The sequence below is a fragment of the Ictalurus furcatus genome, chromosome 7, assembly GCF_023375685.1.
Source record: "Ictalurus furcatus strain D&B chromosome 7, Billie_1.0, whole genome shotgun sequence".
Taxonomy (NCBI): Eukaryota; Metazoa; Chordata; class Actinopteri; order Siluriformes; family Ictaluridae; genus Ictalurus; species Ictalurus furcatus.
Genome location: NC_071261.1, coordinates 27,541,537 through 27,562,311, shown reverse-complemented (window position 1 = coordinate 27,562,311; position 20,775 = coordinate 27,541,537). Strand labels below are relative to the sequence as shown.

The 20,775-nt window shown below is 36.5% G+C and overlaps 1 protein-coding gene across 1 annotated transcript; it reads right to left on the bottom strand.

Moving 5' to 3' along the window:
• Nucleotides 1-6,206: 6,206 nt before the first annotated feature.
• On the bottom strand, nucleotides 6,207-20,161 carry LOC128610724 (Fc receptor-like protein 5; the record flags this gene model as incomplete). The annotated part of the gene is made up of 6 exons (XM_053630142.1): nucleotides 6,207-6,466; nucleotides 7,358-7,624; nucleotides 8,248-8,586; nucleotides 8,692-8,967; nucleotides 13,351-13,623; nucleotides 20,065-20,161. Coding segments are annotated over 6 exons (1,512 nt in total), but the record flags the coding sequence as incomplete, so codon positions are not given.
• Between the last annotated feature and the right edge of the window lie 614 nt (nucleotides 20,162-20,775).

Below are 20,775 nucleotides of genomic sequence, written 5' to 3'. Positions count from 1 at the left end.
ACCAGCTTGAGTTCTGATCATAATTACCAAACATACATTCATTTTTAGAATTGTAACCCTTTAAACTCTGTTTTCTTTACATAATTCAAAAATATTCAAAGCTCAGTAACCTTCTTTGACTTGTATACACGGGGTGGGATTTGTGATTTCCAGTACAATATAATTTCTTTCTTTCAAACGGTTCACACATAAAATTTTCAGTATACACATACAAACCATAACTCTGACATCCATACACACACACACACACACACACACACACACACACACAATTATGGCTGCATCATTTATTCAATTGGTCTGCAGTACTCTATAATACGGTAGAATCAGAAAAAAGGAAAAGCATGTATTTTCCCCAGAGGCAAGCTGAGAAAATAGTACACATTTCAGAAAATAAAACAAAACAAAAATCCAATGTTTGAAACCAAAACAAAAGCCTATTAACACAGAATGCATTATTTTATGCTTAAACCTCACAGGATTAAATATTGCAGTTTGAATGGGTTTCAATGGGGACGTTTTTATCCTTAAGGTCCTGAGTGTAACTATTTTGTGTACCTAGTTTAAAATAAATTTATAAAAGCAAATGAGGGTGAAATATTAAAATTCTAATAACAATACACACCTTTTGCAAAATTTATGCTGTTTGCATTAACACAGACAGAATGATGAAAAAAACAAAAAAAAAACCAAAAATGTCCATAAGGATGAACTCTAAGAGTTAAGACATTCACAGAAGCATTCATAACAAGTGAATATCAATGAATGCAAGCAACTGCTCAGTCTAACCCAAGAATGAAGTTTGGTCAATAGTGATAAGATTTTTTATATTACTATTGAATGGGTAGTCTTCATAGAAACGCATTCAACCTCCTACAGTACAGGGAGAGAAAGAAAAAAAGAGAGAGTATTAATGAGCCCTGGTAAATTTAATCTCCTCCATAAACAGAAGAATATCTGCTTATAATAACTGACCAGTCTAGAGAGGTGTGTGTGGTTGTGTTGTATTACCTGCTCGTATTAAATAAATAAAATAATAATGAAAAAGAAATAAGAAAATCCCATCTGTTCAACAGCTGGAACTTGAGACTTACTGTGTCAATCACTATAGGGATATATCTTGCTTTAGACGTCTCTATCACCTCATAAAAGAGAGAGAAAAAGGTGTTATCTTAAGATAATGTAAAATTAAATGTCATCCAAAAAATGCTTAAGTGATGTTGGTCAATAAGCACATTTTAAATGCACTCAACAAAATCTTCATGAACACATATAAATGATTCATCAGTCAATGTTGGGCTGCAGTTCCAACTCCACAGTAGAACTGCCATATTTACACAAGGGACTAATGGATTAAAGTTCAAAGTATCAAAGTTCAAAGTATCACCTAAGCAGCAGTGTACATGTGCTCCTTTCAGAGAAAGTTGGAATCACCTGTATGAGATCTTTTTTTTTTTTTTTTTGACATTCTCAAGAGTCTACAAGCCACTTTTTCTGGGAAATGAAATGAAAATTTTCATTATTAATCATAGGGAGCCATAAACACAAGGAGATGTGTTGTGCATTTTAAATTCATCACTGTATTCTATCTAACAAATATTTAAAATGGCATCAGTTTTGTGCATATGCACAAGCAGCTGGCCTAAGAGACTGTTTTGAATGCAATGGAGAGTGAATATATTCCACATGCTTTGTTTTTTTTTCAGTAACAAGTCTTTTAAGGTTTAAGCAGATCATATCATGGTCTGCAGGGGCAGTTCCATCCAGGGCCACTAGAGAGCACCCTGACTGTCTGTGCAGAACTTCTTCTTCTGTTGTCTCCCTTATTTCCTGTTTTACCATGCTCACCTGTTTGTTGTTTTTCTTGATTAGTTATCCTATTTAGTTCCCTGTTTTCGGTCCTTTGTTGCTGGAGCGTTGTGTTTATTGCTTTACTTTCATTTGAAGGTGGTTGTACTATGCATAGTCTTTTTGCTAGTTTAAGTATTTCTAGCCTTGTTTATATAATTTGCCTAGTTTCTGGTTGTCCTTGTATTCTGTTTTTTTCTGTCCTCACGTCTGTTTCTCTGAGTCTTTGTTCCTGTTCTCCATTTGCATTCGTATCCATCCATGGACTCCATCATGACAGATAGTCAGTTTTACTGTTAGAGCTGTTAATAAAAGGCCTGGAATGAGACACATGAATTTTAAACTTTCTCTAAGGGAGCAAATATATTGTTCCCATTACAGTCTGATGGTGTGAATGTTGCTGTTTGTGTGTGTTATCTGTCTGTTTCTGATGAGACAGGATACAAGTGAGTAAACTCTGTGTTCTTTGTTAAGGCAGAACCAATAATCTTCAACATAATTCCAAGCAGAGGTCAAAGTACAGGAAGGCAACGTCAAAGGAAGCAGATCCATAATCCAAATAAAAAAGCACGCACAAGACAAACAGATTTATACAGGAACAGGAAACTAAGGCTCACTACTGCACTAGTAAACTCTACAAGATTTCAAGGAAGGTGAGAATCATCAGGGTATAAAAAGACAAACAAATCATGGGATAAACTTAGAACAGATGTGCACATTAGGGAAAAGACCAACAATGAGAAAAGTGTAAAGACTGAACTAAAAACTGAAACAAAAGTAAATCATAAACAAAAGCACAGCAGCACTCACTGCAGGACACACGCTGTGCACTGAGGGGGAATTTGTGACAGTTCCACAGATTCCTGGTGCTGCTGAAGGCCGCAGTGGCACTGAAACTCCACTGAGTCTCAGGATTTTCCTCCTTTTTGCGTCTTGATTACTGTTAACAATTTTCAATAGACTAGCAGATAAAATATCCAGTTTAGGTGAACATAGTACTGTATACAAAGCTTTTATTTTACTGGGCTTCAGTTTCTGATTAATTCGACTTACTTCCTGTGGATGATATGAACACATTTCAAGTTATTTCTATTCTGTGCTGTCTGTGATTAGATCCATTTCTGTGGTGCAAAGTAATGTGACATAAGATAAGATGCTGTAGAGACTAAAATGACTCAGTAAAGCTTTCGTTATTAGACGAAATCTCATTGAGTTCTGGTAGTGTTTGTGCTGAAAACCCTGGCACATGCCACAGAAACTAGCAGTAGTGGGAACATGCATGTGTGCCTGTTTTAATTTTGGCTTTACTGTGAATGTGAAGGACAACATTTTCTTGTTTCTCAAAGGTTAAAGCCACAAAATCTAACCCTTTTATTTATTACAGTATTTGGTGAAATGAACTTGACTGGTTTATATCTGTGTGGAGCTGCTTCATTCACAATAATATTATATTCTCTGTTTTTATTTCATTATTCAGTACAGGTTGTCACGATTTCCCCTTTAAGCAGTGTGCTGCGGACCATGTGAGCGCGCTGCCGAGCATGGTGCGCGAGCACCTGCTTTTTCGTTGTTGACAATCGTGACATTTGGACACATGCATTTGTTATGTTTGTTGTGTCTCCTCCCTGTTCTGTCATTGGTTGTTGCTTCACGTGTGTCTGAAATGCCCTCAGCCGTCAGCCATTACAACACTGATTATGTTTGTATATATACCGTGCGCCTCCCAGCACACGGGGCGGAATATTAGATTAGTCATGTCATAGTCCATGTTTCATGTTTTGATTCATTTGTTTAGTTCACGCTGGTTTCTCCGCTCCCAGTTCCTAGTCATTGAATGTTTCTTGTTTTGATTCTCGACCCTGTTTTCCGTGACCGCGACCATGATTCCTGCCTTGCCCCGTGTATGCCTGTTTGCCGATTGCCTGACCTCTTGCATGTTTTGGATTACGTTTTTGGATCACGTTTTGGATTTACCTGCCTGTGTCTCTCATAAATAAAACTGTTCCTACTGCACTTGCATCCGTCCTATCAAAATTACGTCACGAGACGTGACACAAGTCATGTGGACCTCCCATAGAAGTGTTAAGTAGCATCAATACATGCATGTGCATCTTTGAGCCTTCAGCCTGAGAATGTGAAATGTGATCAGCAGTGCAAAAACAGTTTATCACATCCTCTCTCTTTCTAAATGTTTAACTCACACTGCTGAGAAAAGCAAAAACACAACAGCCATTTTAAAGCACAGTGATGAACAGAGTGGGAAATGTTCACTAAGGCTCATGGGAAACGTAGTTCTGTACCAATAGTTCTGAACTAAGCTGATCTGACATCCTGCCAATGATGTCATGATGATTGAGCATGTTTTACTCATTTATAAAATGTTACAAAATCTGTATATTAATGTGACGTGGTTGACTGTGTGTAAATACAGCTGAATGCGAGAATAGTATTAAATGTTTCTGTAAGGCCTTTAGGACTTCTGAAACTATATCTGAAGACTCATGAGATGTAATATTTTGATGTAATATTGTTGGTAAAAAATTTAAGTCATTAGGCCTTATGAAAGATGACTAGGCATTAAATGAGCTACACATCTTGAGATTTTCTCAGCTATTGTCACAGTGATAAAACCTTAATAAAAAGTCAAAGTAAAAAAGGGGTTTTCCTTAATGCCTAACTGGGAGTTAGTATGTGTAAGTGTTTGCTGATCTTTTGCTAGATAATTCCCACTGGATATTTAGTAAAGACTGAAATCTTTTTTTTCACAGACTTATTGTTTTTATTAAAATATTAAAACGTATCAGAACAAAAGCAGACTTCACTCCAAAACTTATCTGCACAGGTATTTACTTCATAAAATATTACAAAATAAGAATTACTCCATTTAATTACAAATATTACACTGTATCAAACCATAATGTACTTTTATCCCTGAGTAAATGCTAAATTAAGTAAATGGGAAATTAATTTAAAAAATCTTTTAAATTAATATTCAGTTTAAACAAAGTAATATATAAGTCATATAGCTAAAACAACAACAACAACAATAATACAAAGTAAAGCTTAAATAGTAAATATAAATGCATATGAGTATTACAAATACATCAGGAAAATAAATCACTCCATTAAAAAAAATAATAATAAATTGCATGTTGAGAATTAAAGCTTTCAACCAAAATCACCGAAACAGCATCACAGCCACTCATCACTAAAACTGTACTTACTGACAGAGCACATACACGAATGTGTTCTCTGTTGCACGGGGAGCTGCTGTTATTTAAAAGCTAGATGATAAAAATAATGTAAAAACCTGAGACTCAGACAGACGCTTCAGCTTCTATCACTCTGTACGGTCTGTTGTCCTCATCAGGGTCAGCTGTAAAATACACAATCATGAACACTTCAAATTAGCCTCTTATTAAATGTTAGGGTTTAATTTTATGTCTAATGAAGAACACTGTGAGTTCTTACTTCGAGCTCTGTAACATTTCACTGCCAGAATGATGGTCACCAGCACATACGGAGAGGCCGCTACTGCACTGCTGAGGAGCTTCAGTACCGACAGTGGAGCTTTTCCATCTGATAGAACAGGAGGGCAAAATACCATGGATAATAAAATAATAACAATATAATTTACAAAATAATAAACTATAATTAATCATATATAAAGCATTAATATACTGGTCATACATTTACGCTTCATGCTAAAATATGAGTCTAATATTCCTCTATTAAATCTGAACAGATGTCTTAATATGTTACTTTATTTAACAACATACAGGCATTTCTCTGGAACATTTAATTGAACATTAGGACAGTTATATTTGCTCTTTCCTACTGATAAAGTAAAAGACATAAAATAAACATCTAAGACAAAATGTAAATAAAAATCAGGCTGGATTTTGGACAGTGCTGTATTGTTGAGCATGAGCTGAGAGGCTGGTTGATGACAGTCACCTGGCAGGTTAGTCACAGCCTATAGATGGTTTGTTGACTGTAAAGTGTCTAAAGTGGGCTTTAATAAATAAAGTGTTAATGCTTGAAATGCAAGTATCTTGTCTAAACATTAACACAGAGTCTAACCTGCCGGCCTTTGATAATAACAAAGGTTTCTCTGGTCTACAGTACTTCAAATACAACATAACTTGTTCTTATTTTACTCGAAAATGCTGTAAAAGTGGTGTTATTTCAAGGAGGTTTAATGAGATTTCTACACTATAAATTCGAAACAGTAATAAATATAGAGTTGCTTAGAAAGTGTAAAGAAGCAATAGGACATAATAAATATTGTGAAAATGCTTTAAGAATGGAAAACTGACTCCAACACAGCAAAAATTTTATTTAAAGTAATATATGAATTATTTCTCACCTCTGACTGAAACCCAGCTTTTCGGTGACTCTCCTCTCTCTGGGTGTTTACAGTGGTAGAAACCTTCATCTGACATTGACACAGTACTCATGGTCATCTCTCCTGTAGTCTGGGACTGGAGAACTGAATCATCTTTATAAAAATCAACACCAGAGTCTGATATTTTTGTGTTGCGATATAAACAGCGTAAAGTCAGAGGATGTCCCTCAGTTACAGGATGGACAGGACTCTCCAGGATCACATCACCATCTGTGGAAAAGAGAAAGAAGACACTGAAAACACATAGTGTCTAAAATACAAGTATAATTCTAACATTCAGACCTCTATCTGTTTCATGTAGCATTACTGTATGACCACACTGCCATATTTATGACCAAATGATTGTGGAAGATGTGACAATAGCAGGCAAAAATAATGGCATTCGATTTCTAACACACTCCATTCTCTATAAGGAGCACTTTATATCAGGTAAGTTGTTGGCTATAGCTATGTATGAGCTAAATTAATTATCTGATGAGCAGAGGGTTGTATGTTTAATGTTGTTGTTTGTTGTTTTACTCATGGGTTTTATGAATAATAAATATCTTCTTGTACGTATCTGCTGGCCATATCTACATATCTACCTAGGCTACACAGTTCACTGGCTAGCTTTAGCTCACAAAAAATGTCACCACAAACTTTTATTTCTATTTATAAAGTTACATAAAGTGATACTGCATTTACTTCATACTGCTAGGTTTCTGTAACTAAAGCCCTCAGACTCTTGCCCGTGTACAGAGATGGACCATGTGTTAGATATATATGTAAATGTGAATGGTAGATTTGGAATTTGGATATAGAACATGTCTAGGTTTTGTAGCTAATAGTGCTATCCTGCCTGCAACACAAGTAACATCATAAATCTTAAAGAACATGGAAGTAACTTAAGAACTAACTATGAGCGTAGTTTATACATTAAAGTTTTCATCATGTATTAAGATTATGTAAATGTACAACTATGCAGTTATGTTAACCAAGGCAGAGTGATGCAGAGAGAATATCACTTCATTTCTTTACAACACTTTAGAATTGATTTTTTTGTAAATGTTAGGTCCAGGTATGTATATTAATATATTACTGATGAGAACATTGAAGACTCACTGTGCACTGTGATGTTGACAGGATTACTGCGTCCTCCAGATTCAGACTGACACCAGTAAACTCCAGTGTGTGATGTAGAGAGGAAGCTGATGTTACATGTAGATCCTGAAACTGATGAACAATCAGACACTGTCTCACTGTGTGTGTATCCTCTCACTGTCCATCCAGTAGAGTCACTCTGGTCCTCACAGCTCAGTGAGAGAGAGTCAGCAGTAAAGTGTTGAGTTCTGCTGGGATTGATGATCAGAGACACTGGAGGAGATTCACCTGAAACACACACGTTATATATTATGGTTGTGAACAGAACAGATTACACATGGAAAATTAATGATAGATAGATAGATAAACATCATGAACAATTAAAATGTCATCACTGAGCATGTAAAATAAAGCAATATGATAAAAAAAAATACTTAGATAGTATGTACTTGTCTTATCTTTTGAAATTTTCAAATAAAAAATGTCTAAAAAAAAAAAATACACGAGTGTCATAGAGTGTTAATCCTTTAAAGTCTGAGAAAACAGCAGTGAGTTCAGATTTAGTAACTACACACCTTTCCTGGTAGTTACTGAATACGGCGTAGGATGAGTAACTGAATAATAAACTGTCAGTTTAAGAGTTAATGCTCACTATTTATTAACAATATACATTATGTTGAGACGTGTTTATAAATCATCAAGTAATTAGATTTTAGTAATTCACTGGTCATTACTGGAGTTTATAAAATGCTCATGAAACATTATCAAATAATAATGATTACACAACTGTAAAAGTTTCTGCTTTTTGTGCTACCAATTTATTTATCTGCTGTCCCTCCATCCCCCCTACACACACACACACACACACACACACACACACACACACCATTGTTGCTGATTTATTTCCTCACCAGTGATCCACAGTGGCTGTAGGTTGCTGTCCCGTGTGTGAAAAACTGGTTCTCTTCTCTCTGCTCTGCACATATAAACTCTTGTGTGATTCACAGTAACATTAGTGAGAGTGTAGGAGCCTCCAGATCCTCTGCTGCTGTCTGAGAGAAGCTCTAAACCATACAAGACATTGCCACGATGGCCTGTTACTTCAATTAAGCCATTTCTGTAGGGAACAGCAGTGTACCAGCTGAATGTCCAGCCTGTAGAGGAGTGTTTAACCTCACAGCTTAGAGTCACTGAGTCTCCTTCAGTCAGCCAGCGCAGTGGAGACACACTCACTACTGCCTCTGCTGCATCTGATGGACAACAAATGTAAAGAAATAAAATCAAATAAAGTCATACAGAGTGGTAATCCTATTATATATAATTAATGATAAGATAAAACAAACTCACACACTCACCTGATACAGTGAGTTGAACAGCATCACTGATCTCTGAGCTCTGAGAGTCACTGCTTCTCCACCCTCTGCAGGTGTATTCACCACTGTTATAATTTAAAACTGAGCTGAAGCTGAACTCCTGTGTTATGCGGTATGGGTAGAGTGTGTAATCTTTCTTATACCAGCTGTATTTCCACTCAGTGTCTCCTCCTCCCTGTATTTCACATCTGAGAGTCACAGTCTCTCCACTGAACACATGTTTATCAGGCTTTATGGTCACCACAGCTTTAGGACTCTCTGTAAGAAAATTACACTGATATAATACACAGATTAGATATCAGCACTATTATTAAATCAGAAGCAACATTTGTAGATGGAATTCTGATTTAAGATAACCACATTCAGTGCACATAAATCATTCGTACATTATCAAGCTATATCGAATCATCATTTAATAACAACTGAACATCTGAAATGATGATGCACAAGTAAACTGATTCAATTCCTTCAAAAATACTCAAATTTATTTTTTTAAAATGAAATAAATTAATTGCAAAATTCAGAACTAAAAGTACTAAAATTAACTAAAAGTTAATAATAATATAATATTTATTTTTGATAAGTATGAAAATTATTTTTTTTTTAAAGTGACAGTTTTCATTGTGAAGTCAGCAAAATAGATTAAACAAAAAGTAGCACATTAATGATAATGTCATATGCTATCAGTGACAGTAATTTACAGAGTAAAAATGATCTTCCTAATTCCCCAAAACTCCCATTCACTTACAGTGAGGGAAAGTTCAGAGCCTGGCTCCAACTGTCAGAACGAAGAGTGCACATGGCCTGAAGCCTAAAAGTATTGGAACGCTAACATGCTAGCAACAGGCTCATTCATGCTAGCAAAATGCTAGTTCATTCTACTCATCTATGCTAGCAACATGCTAATTCATGCTAGCAGAATGATAAAACATCTCTCCACCTTAATAGGAGATAACAAAAACAATTTGAGATTTCTATTCAACACAGTAGCAAAATTAACTAGGAATAAAACTACTACAGAAAGAAGCACTCAATCATTACATAGCAGTGAAGATTTCATGAAATTTTTCATTGGTAAGATTGAAAATATTAGATGTGAAATTCAGGCTATTAAATTAAAACCAGACAGTATTATAACTAACCCTATAGACGATAATATAGCAATATCAGATCAATGTTTAGAATGTTCTACTCTTCTTAGAGAGACCGAACTAGCTTCATTAATCTCTTCAGCAAATTCATCAACTTGCATACTAGATCCTGTACCTACATGTTTCTTTAAACAGATTTGTCCTGGAGTAATTGAACCACTTTTTTTTTTTGTCTTTAATTTATTTATTCATTTTCATATGGTTCATTTACATGTGATTCATTTACATGTGATTCATTTTCATGTGATTCATTTGCGTATGATTCATTTACATGTGATTCATTTTCATGAGATTCATTTTCATGTGATACATTTTCATGTGATTCATGTGAATCACTTTTAAATATAATCAATTCTTCCCTTAGCACTGGCTATGTACCTAAATCACTTAAATTAGCAGTTATTAAACCCCTGATTAAAAAACCTGACCTTGACCCCTCTCAAAGGTCCAGCTATAGACCTATATCAAATCTCCCCTTCATCTCCAAGATCTTAGAAAAGGTTGTAGCACAGCAACTATGCTCATACTTGTATAGGAACAACATTCATGAAATGTATCAGTCAGGATTTAGACCTCATCATAGCACAGAGACACCGTTAGTTAAAGTAGTAAATGACCTACTACTGGCCTGGGTTGTGGTTGTGTCTCATTGCTTGTGTTACTTGACCTTAGTGCAGCTTTTGACACTATAGATCATACTATTCTCCTTGATAGATTAGAAAATGTTGTTGGCATTAAGGGAACAGCCCTCTCCTGGCTCAGGTCTTAATTGACGATCGTTATCAGTTAGTAGGTGTAAATGGAGACTTCTCCACGCATACCGAGATTAAATTTGGTGTTCCACAAGGTTCTGTTTTAGGCCCACTGCTTTTTACTTCATACTGTATATGCTACCTCTAGGTCAAATTATTCGTAAACATGGAATTAGCTTCCACTGTTATGCTGATGATATACAGTTGTATGTTTCAGCGAAGCCAGAGGACAGACAGCAGCTTAATAAAGTTGAGGATTGTGTAAAGAACATTAGAAGTTGGATGCTAACTAACTTCCTTTTACTTCATTCCGATAAGACAGAAGTACTTGTATTAGGACCACGTGTAGCTACAAGTAAGCTTTCTGATCACATGGTTACTCTGGATGGTCTTTCTGTTTCATCATGTACAGCAGTAAAAGACCTTGGTGTGATTATTGACTCCAGCCTATCATTTGATGCTCATGTAGATAATATTACTAGCATAGCCATCATTCATCTCAGAAATATTTCTAAGATGAGAAATATATTGTCACTACATGATGCAGAAATTTTAGTTCATGCATTCGTCACCTCTAGACTAGATTACTGTAATGCCTTACTGTCTGGATGTTCCAGTAGGAGCATAAACAAACTCCAGTTAGACCAGAATGCAGCTGCTAGAGTCCTAACTAGAACCAGAAGATATGACCACATCACCCCGATCTTATCTACACTGCATTGCCTCCCAGTGAAATCTCGCATTGACTATAAAATACTATTATTAACTTATAAAGCACTAAATGGTCTCGCGCCACAGTATCTAAGCGACTTTTTGGTTTTCTATGATCCGCCACGCCTACTTAGATCTAAAGACGCAGGCTATTTGACGGTACCTCGAATAGTGAAGGCTACAGCAGGGGGAAGAGCTTTCTCTTATAGAGCCCCACTGTTATGGAACAGTCTTCCAATTAGTGTTCGGGACTCAGACACAGTCTCAGTGTTTAAGTCTAGGCTTAAAACGTATTTGTTTACTCAAGCTTACCATGACTAGACTTTCTGTTACGCTAAGCACAGTCCTGATAATCTTTTCTCTCCCTCTCTCCTTCTGTCAAGCCGCACACGGTTTTATGGAGATACTAAAGATCCTGATCCTCTCTGTTCTCCGGACCTGCCTGATCTGTTTCGGATGTCCTACCTCTGGATGGAGCTCTCATCTACTCCAATTCCAGATTGCTGGGACTACGGCTGCTTCTAAGGCCAAACAGACTTCATATAAATCCATAATGAACTTTTTCACACTATCTGTTGTTACCCAGATGAGGATGAGTTCCCTTCTGAGTCTGGTTCCTCTCAAGGTTTCTTCCTCTTAACATCTTAAGGAGTTTTTCCTTGACACCGTCTCCACTCAGTGGCTTGATCAGTTGGGATAAATTCGCACCTTTAATATCTATATACCGTGTTGATATTTCTGTAAAGCTGCTTTGAGACAATGTCTATTGTAAAAAGTGCTAAACAAATAAAATTGAATTGAATTGAATTGCTAACAGTATATAAATCATGCTAGCAACAAGCTAATTAACACTAGAAACATGCTAATTCATGCTAGAAACATGCTAGAAACATGCTAACAACATGCTAATTCATGCTAGCAACATGCTAATTTATGCTAGCAATGGGCTAAAACATGATAGCAACCTGCTAAAACATGATAGCAACCTGCTAAATCATTTTAACAGTGTGTTAAAATATGCTCATTCATGCTAGCACCATGCTAACTCATGCTATCAGCAACATGCTAATTCATGCTTGCAGTGTGCTAAAACATGCTAGCAACATACTAAATCAATGCTAGATACATGCTAATCCATTCTAGCAAAGTGCTAATTCATGCTAGCAGTGTGCTAAAACATGCTAGCAACATGCTAAATCATACTAGTTATTGCTAGTAATATGCTAATTAATGTTAGCGATGTGCTAAAACATACTAGAACATGTTAATTCATGTTAGAAATGTGCTAAAACATGCTATCAACATGTGTTAAACATGCTAAGTGACCATAGCAACCACCCAGAACACCCTAGCAACCGTCTAGCAACCACCCTAGCAACCACCCAGAGCTCCATAGCAACCTCCTAACAACTGCCTAACAACCATCCTGAACACCTTAGCAACCACCGAGCAACAATCTAGCAACCACCCAGAACACCCTAACATCCCACCTATCAACCACCCAGAACACCCTAGCAACCGCCTAGAACACACTAGCAACCGCTTAGTAACCATCCTAGCAACCAGCCAGAATACCCTAGCAACCACCTAGCAACAACCCAGACCCCCTTGCAACCGCCTAGAAGACCCTAGCAACTGCCTAACATCACCCTAGCAACCGTCTAGCAACCGCCAAGAACACACTAGTAACCGCCTAGCAACCACCCAGAATACCCTAGCAACCGCCTAGTAACACCCAAGCAACCACCCAGAACACCATAGCAACCGCCTAGCAACACCCTAGCAAGCACCCAGAACATTTTCTACCAAAGCTAAACTAGTGTTGTTCCACTTGCTTTCCAGCTCACCTCACACCAGCCCTGCTCAGCCGTGCTCACACTGTCTCTCTCTAACTTTAATAACATGATTTAGCTGAAAGAGTTCTCTGTATGTAGCTGTGTAAATGTTGCTATATTGTGACTCTGCTCACATGTTGTTTATATGTTCAGTGTTGTGCAGAATCACTTAACAGAAAGTATCTTACTCACCAATAACATTTACCCGGAGTGCATCACTGTAGTGTGTGTAGTAGACTGGGTTTCCTCTTCCAGCTCTGCACTTGTACTGACCTCCATCAGAGACTCTAACTGATCTGATGGTGTAGGACTGTGTTTCAGTCTCAGTCTCAGTGCTCTGTGTGGGTTTGATCCAGTAAAACTTCCATCCATCAGACTGCGGCGTCAGTGTACAGTACAGAGTCAATGAGTTTCCTGTCAGTGCAGCTCCTTTAAGGCTTGATGTGAGTTGAGGTTTAGGTTTTTCTGTTAGAAATGAAACACAAGTTCAGGATGTGAAGTCTTGACTACACTAATCACTTCTACAGTAAAACAGTATCACTCTCTCTGTGATGTCACTAAACATCTTATGACTACTTTCAAATTATTTTACAGTTTTCAGTTAGTAAAATGATGAGAATGAAAATAGGGATATTAAAAGTAAAGCTTTACTGAGATTGAAGTGAGGGTCAGAAAATAACTGCTGTGTGATGATGCAGGTCTCTAATCTCTCTCTACTCTACATCAATTTATTTTTATGGGTGAATAGATTAGGGTTGCAGCGGTATGACATGTGAACGGTACAATAAAAATCTCAGAAAATATCACTGTTTCACGGTATTACACTATTATTATTATTATTATTATTATTATTATTATTATTATTATTTACAGTGACCCTTAAAGGAATGAAAACTGAAGATTTTTTTTTTGAACAAACACTATTATAATTGAAACTTGATTTTTTTTTTTTTTTTTGGTAAAAAATAAATAAATAAATAAATAAAACAAATTCCTTGCGAAAATAAATAAAATAAATGAGAAATTATGAGGAAAAAAGGAGCAGGACCTGCTGTGGCTTTACTTGGAACTATTTTCGTTGGTGAAGTAGAGCAAAAACAGACAATATCGAGTCTAAAATGTAAGTCACTTAATATTAGCTTATTGTTTACGTTAGCATAGCATGTTAAATTAACTACTAAATGAAAAATAACATCAGCTGTGTGAGCTTTTAAAATAATGTTCTATGATTATTAATATTATATTATTATACTATTATATTATTATTAACATATACTGTAGGTGTGTAACAGTGCAGCGAATGCAGCCACACACACACACACACACACACACACACACTCACTGGTGTCAGTAACCTTGTTTCAATCAACATATTTTTATGTGAATTTTGGGATATCGCATAAAAAATGCTGGATAGAAACACCAGATACGAATAAAATCTCCAAAATGCACATTAAAAAACTTATGCACTCAATTGAGGCAGATAATATTTTTATTTGATAAGAAAACATGCACATAAACTATGATGGAACACATTTACTGAATAAATTCCTCAAATCATGATTGTATAATTTGTTGATGTGATTGGATGTGACTGGATATTCAGCGCATGTGGCCAGTTTACACCCAGCAAACACAGAACGGTCCCCTCACGTTAGCATATGGTTCCCACTTTTTTTTTTTTAAACCAAATAACGTTCTAGGAACATTTTCTGTAGGATCTTTTTTTTTGTAAATTAAAACTAGCCTTCCCAGAACATTGCAGGGTTTTTTTGTAACAACCTAAAGAGAACATATACAGAACATCCTCTAATTGTTATTTTTAGATCAGTTTAGATAATTGACATATCCTTCAAGCACTGGCAGATCCAGGGGTGGGGCCAGATGGGCAATGATTGGCCCCATCCTGTCAATCATCTCTGATCTACGTCAGAGCGCCCCATCAGCTGAGTCGGTTTGTTTCAAATTCAACTCACGTAACCATTTCTTTCTGCTACATCTCCTAATGGCAGGTGTATAGACAGTGCAGTTTATCGTCCTCGTTCACTTAAGCGTCAATGGTAAATACCTATTCAACACTTTAACTAACATCTCAAAGACATTAGTGTCACTGTCACTTAACTTCTTTTTGTCTAACGCTAGGAAGCTAGTTAGCTACAACAGCACACTAGTTAGTTTATTAGATAGTTACCTAGGCTAAGCAATGTTGGATGGTAGCTAAGTAAAGTATAGTGGCTGACAAATAAAACTATAATGTTTGGTCATGCCACACAGCCCCAGTCATTAACTGTTGTAAATTAAATTAATGCTGTGTCCCGTATAAGTGGCAGCTGGAAACTGCACAGAGACTTCAAAGCAGAGCTCTGACCTGAATGGAACACAGCAAAACGCTAATGTTAATCAGTGAAGCTCATTTTTAAGATGAGCATTTTTGTTTTAACTATAGAGTTTGACAGAGGTAGAAAACATGAAGAGAAAGGATGAAAGACATTCTGTGGTTTCTGACCAAAACGAAGCCCAGCCTGCCTGTGTGTGCATGTGCATGTGAGTGTGGGGGGTGGGGGGTCTTGGTGGAGAGTGTAAACGGAAGTCATTAAAAGCGATAGCGATCACATTTACTCCATTAGACACTCTGATAGTGAGAATAAGCCCTTAGCTAAACGTGATCGTGTTACTGATACCTATACCTAAAGCCACATGTAGCAGAATAAAATAATTTATTTAGTTGTATTTAATTTATTGTGGCTTATTAATGTTAATACAATGCCAGTGGTATTATCATAACTAGTTGTCTACATTCAGAATAGTTAACTATATGCTTACACACTTTTTAATAGTACATTCATTTTGATTATAACTATATTATTATATCTATATTTATATTGCATTACAAGGTCATTATAAATGTGCTCATTGTCATGTATCAGAGAAGGAACTCTGAACTACAAGTCCCATCAGCCACTGCATCATAGTCACATGACCACCTGCACCTAAATGACGTTTCTGTTAACGAGCACTCATATATATATATATATATATATATATATATATATATATATATATATATATATATATATATATATATGTATATATATATATATATATATATATATATATATATATATATATATATATATATAGCCACTGTTTGCAATGCATTCCTTGTCTTATGTTTGTCTTTATTTACCTTTGTCTCTGCTGCCGTGTTTTGTTCTTTGGTTTGGGTTAGTCTTTGCCACAGTGTTTTGCCTCTATGTCATAGTGTCTTTTGTATTTTGTTTGTTTCTTTATTAAAACTTTAAAATTCCGCATTTGCATCCGTCTCTCATTGTGCTCATATGTATATATTTGAGTGTTTTCCTCCTCACAGTGAGCTGTATGTAAATGATCAACTCCCTGTGTATCACCTGATTTCTAAAACTGGCTTTACATCCTGATTAGAAGGCGAGTGAAACCTTCAGGGATCACATCTCTTTTCAGGAACACCACTGAGCAGATCTCAGTTAGAGGACAGTGACACTGATGCGTGTTTCCTGATGAACATGATGTGTCCATTAATGGATGGAGTAGAAGGGGGCAAATTGTGCAGAGATACATATTGGTAGCAGTCAGTAATTGTATACCACATTACTGAAATCTTGAGAAGTTACATTTTATAAAACTATACAACTATACTGTATAAAACTATCTGTGCTTCATGCTGTATATTCAAGACAAAAATTCTTTATATCGGACACTCATAATAAAATATGTTATTGCACGCTCTGTTTTGCAGTGTGTTGTACAGATTGAAAAAGTGCTGTCACTAATATCACCAAGGCAACAACCTTCAGTAAGGGTAAAATCACTAATGATCTTATAATCCTATACTGTAGAAGCCCGTACCCTCATACGGCATGCGATAACGTATAATCCTATGCCGTAGAAGCCCGTAACCTCATACGGCACACAGTAACGTATAATCCTACACTGTAGAAGCCCGTATCCTCATACGGCATACGATAACATATAATCCTATACTGTAGAAGCCCATACCCTCATACGGCACACAGTAACATATAATCCTATACTGTAGAAGCCCGTACCCTCATACGGCACACAGCAACGTATAATCCTACACTGTAGAAGCCCGTACCCTCATACGGCATACGATAACGTATAATCCTATACTGTAGAAGCCCATACCCTCATACGGCACACAGTAACATATAATCCTATACTGTAGAAGCCCGTACCCTCATACGGCACACAGTAACGTATAATCCTATACATATAACCCTATACTGTAGAAGCCCATACCCTCATACGGCACACAGTAACCAGTCAGGCTGACTAATAAGTGATGATTTCTGTCTTCACCAGTAATCAAGTGCAGTAGTCTTTAAGATATAAAATTGAAAATGAAGAGTAAACAGACAGAAGGAAGCTGTAAAGTTGTTGTAATGAGACTCAGTTACAGTGTAGTTCATTGAAAATAATCTGGAACAAATCTACAAGCAGAAATTATTGATATACTTCACATATATACATACATATATATATATATATATATATATATATATATATATATATACACCTGTGTATCAGGCTCTATAATCACCACAGGTTTAGGCCTCACTGTGAAAAAAAAAAACAACAAGATTTTTTAAATGTATGAATTAATTCCCAACAGCATTATTTAAATGAGTAGTAAGATTTTAAAAAGGAATACAGTATATCTGCCACATGTAAATGATTAAGTTCTGTCAGAGGTGGACTGAGTCATTTTAATAATCACTACTAATGAATGTAGATCACAGTTAGGAAAACTGACTCAAACCTAAAATTAATCAAGTTACTGTTCTGATCATTTAGATCTTTTCCACTACTGATTCATGTCTGAGTTACAGTGTGTTTGCTGTCCTGTTTTCCTGAATATTCATCTTTAGGAACACTGAGTGACAGCAAGTGAACAAGAAACTAAAGGTAAAAGATACACAATAATGTTAGAAATAACTGACTGAGTATAATTTAATCACAGTTTTAACAGGTCTATTTAATAAAAAAAAGAAAAAAATAATGCTAGAAAACTTCTGACTTACACATTCTTACTCATCACTGCATGTCTACACACACACACACACACACACACACACACACCTGTTATTAATCTCTCTCATTCTTTCAGATTCTACAGCCTCTTAAGCGCAGGTCACACTGCACAGACAAACGCCGACAATCACCATCTTTTAAAAGCCGGCTGTTGGATTTAGAATGCTGGGAAACACGACGGTCATGTTCACACTGCCCCAACACACACCAACAAACTTTTTTATGGACAGTCAGACTGGTTTAAAATCTATGATCCTTTTACCAAAATCTAAATGTTACAATTTCTCATGTCTTTACGTGTTGTTCTTTCACCTGAAAAGATGAAGAGTGAAATAAAAGAGATTGTGGGTGAAGACGTGGTTGTGACGTGAGAGACAGGGTGCTTATTCACATTCATACAGAGAACAGCAGACAGAGAATGTGCAAAGCTTTCAAAATTTTGCTTAGTTTGTGCAGGAGTGCTGTAAACCCAGAGACTTTTTCTTTAGCCCCAAATAATTCTCCACTTGGAGCAGTTTGTCACTACGTAACTGAACGTCAGTAAAAAAAAAAGACGTCAGTGTTGTAATTTTATATCTTCAGTGAAGGGAGTGTTGGATTTTATCTTCAGTGAACGAGGACAAAACCAGAATATGTGGAAATACTCATGTCTTATTGGCTGACAGCTCTCAATTCTGCCAAACATTAGCTCACAGTCAGTGTGAGGAGGAAAAATTGATATACACCAATACATCCTCTGATGCTGAGCAGGAAAACAAGGTGTGTAAATGTCTATATGAGTTCCAAGTTACATGAACATGATATGAGCAGAGCATAAGGACAGATAACATATTTTGCACGGCACTGTAGCAGCTAAACCCATACACTGATAGCTTAGTTAGCTTAGCTTGGCTAATGACACCAAACTAGCCTAGTCTCCTGTTAGATAGCCAGTTTTATACTTTATCAGTCTGGTAGTCCTGCAAACAGTGATAACATCCAAGGCAAATTTTATGATAAATCCAACTTTTTTGTCCAATTTTAAAAAAAAATTAAGCAACTAACTCTCACATGCAAGAACAAATGCAAGGAAACAGTTCATTTAGAAGTATGTGCACCTATCACGCAGGCTTTTGTTTCTATGGTGTTTGCAGGGACACTTCCCGTATCGTCATGGCAATGGTTCGTGCCCAGGCCAGATTACGTCAGAGCTTGTTGGAAAATCATTCCAGAATGCTCAGACTTTAAACAACTGACAAACTCATTATTTGTCACATATACATTACAACACAGTGAAATTATTTTTTCACCAGCTTGTTAGGAGGTTGGGGTCAGCTAGCAGGGTCAACCATGATACGGCACCCCTGGAGCAGAAAGGGTTAAAGGGCTTGTTCAAGGGCCCAACAGTAGCAGCTTTGCAATGCTGGGACTTGAACCCCAAACCTTCTGATCAATAACCCAGAGACTTAATCGTTGAGCCACCACTGCTGACAGAGTTAACACACAGGCGTCTGTCTGTGCAGTGTGAACCGGGCTTTACACTCAGTGGTTCAGTATAAAAGTTCGACCCTCGTCCTCTTCACTCATTCACACTCAGGCAGGTCTCCACTCGAGCATGTTGATGTTTCTGAGCATTTTTGTTTTAATTACAGAGTTTGACATAGGTAGAAAGCATGAAGAGAAAGTATGAAAGACATTCTTGGTGGAGGGTTTATTTACAAATTTCAACCACTTGACTCAGTCATCTATAAAATAAGCAGAGTGCCTTTTACATGCATATTAAAGCAAATAAAAAATCAAATAAAAACTCCAATAAATGAAATGTACATAAATCACCTGTTTGTGTACAGTGGATGAGTCCAGCCAGCACTAAAGGTTCAGAGGGAAACAGAAATGACAGGTTAATTAAAAGATAAAACACTTGGGGGTGTGCTGTTATAGGAAATTAATGAACAACAGGGTGGTGTGATGTGGCCCAGTGAGAAGCAGGTTTACTCTTACCATACCAAAGTAGATTATTTTCCAATTACTTCCTGTTCTGGAGTGTTTGAATCCTTTTATACCACAGTAATTTACCACCAATTACAAAGTTTCAGTTTATAAATGAACTACATTCCCCTCTGAAACTATTGGAACAGCAAGGCCAATTCAATTGTTTTTGCTGTAGACTGAAGACATTTGGGTTTGAGATCAAAAGAGGAATATAAGAAGAGTGTTCAAAATTTCAGCTTTTATTTCCTGGTATTTATAAAACAACATAGAACACAGCACATTTTGTATCAGGCCACCTAATTTGTAGGCAAGCAAAAAAATATTGGAACACGTGACTGACAGGTGTTTCTTGTTTCCCAGTTGTGTCTTGTTTGGGTGATTGTTTAAACAATAAATCCTGTAGCTCTGAACATCTACTATGGTTTTAGCCTTCAATTTCACCGGTGAAGACTGCATTTGTTGTTAAAAAGGATAGGCCATCATGAAGATCAGAGAGCTGTCTATGGGAGAAATGCAAGCCATTTTGACGCTGAGAAAAGAGGGAAAATCAATCAG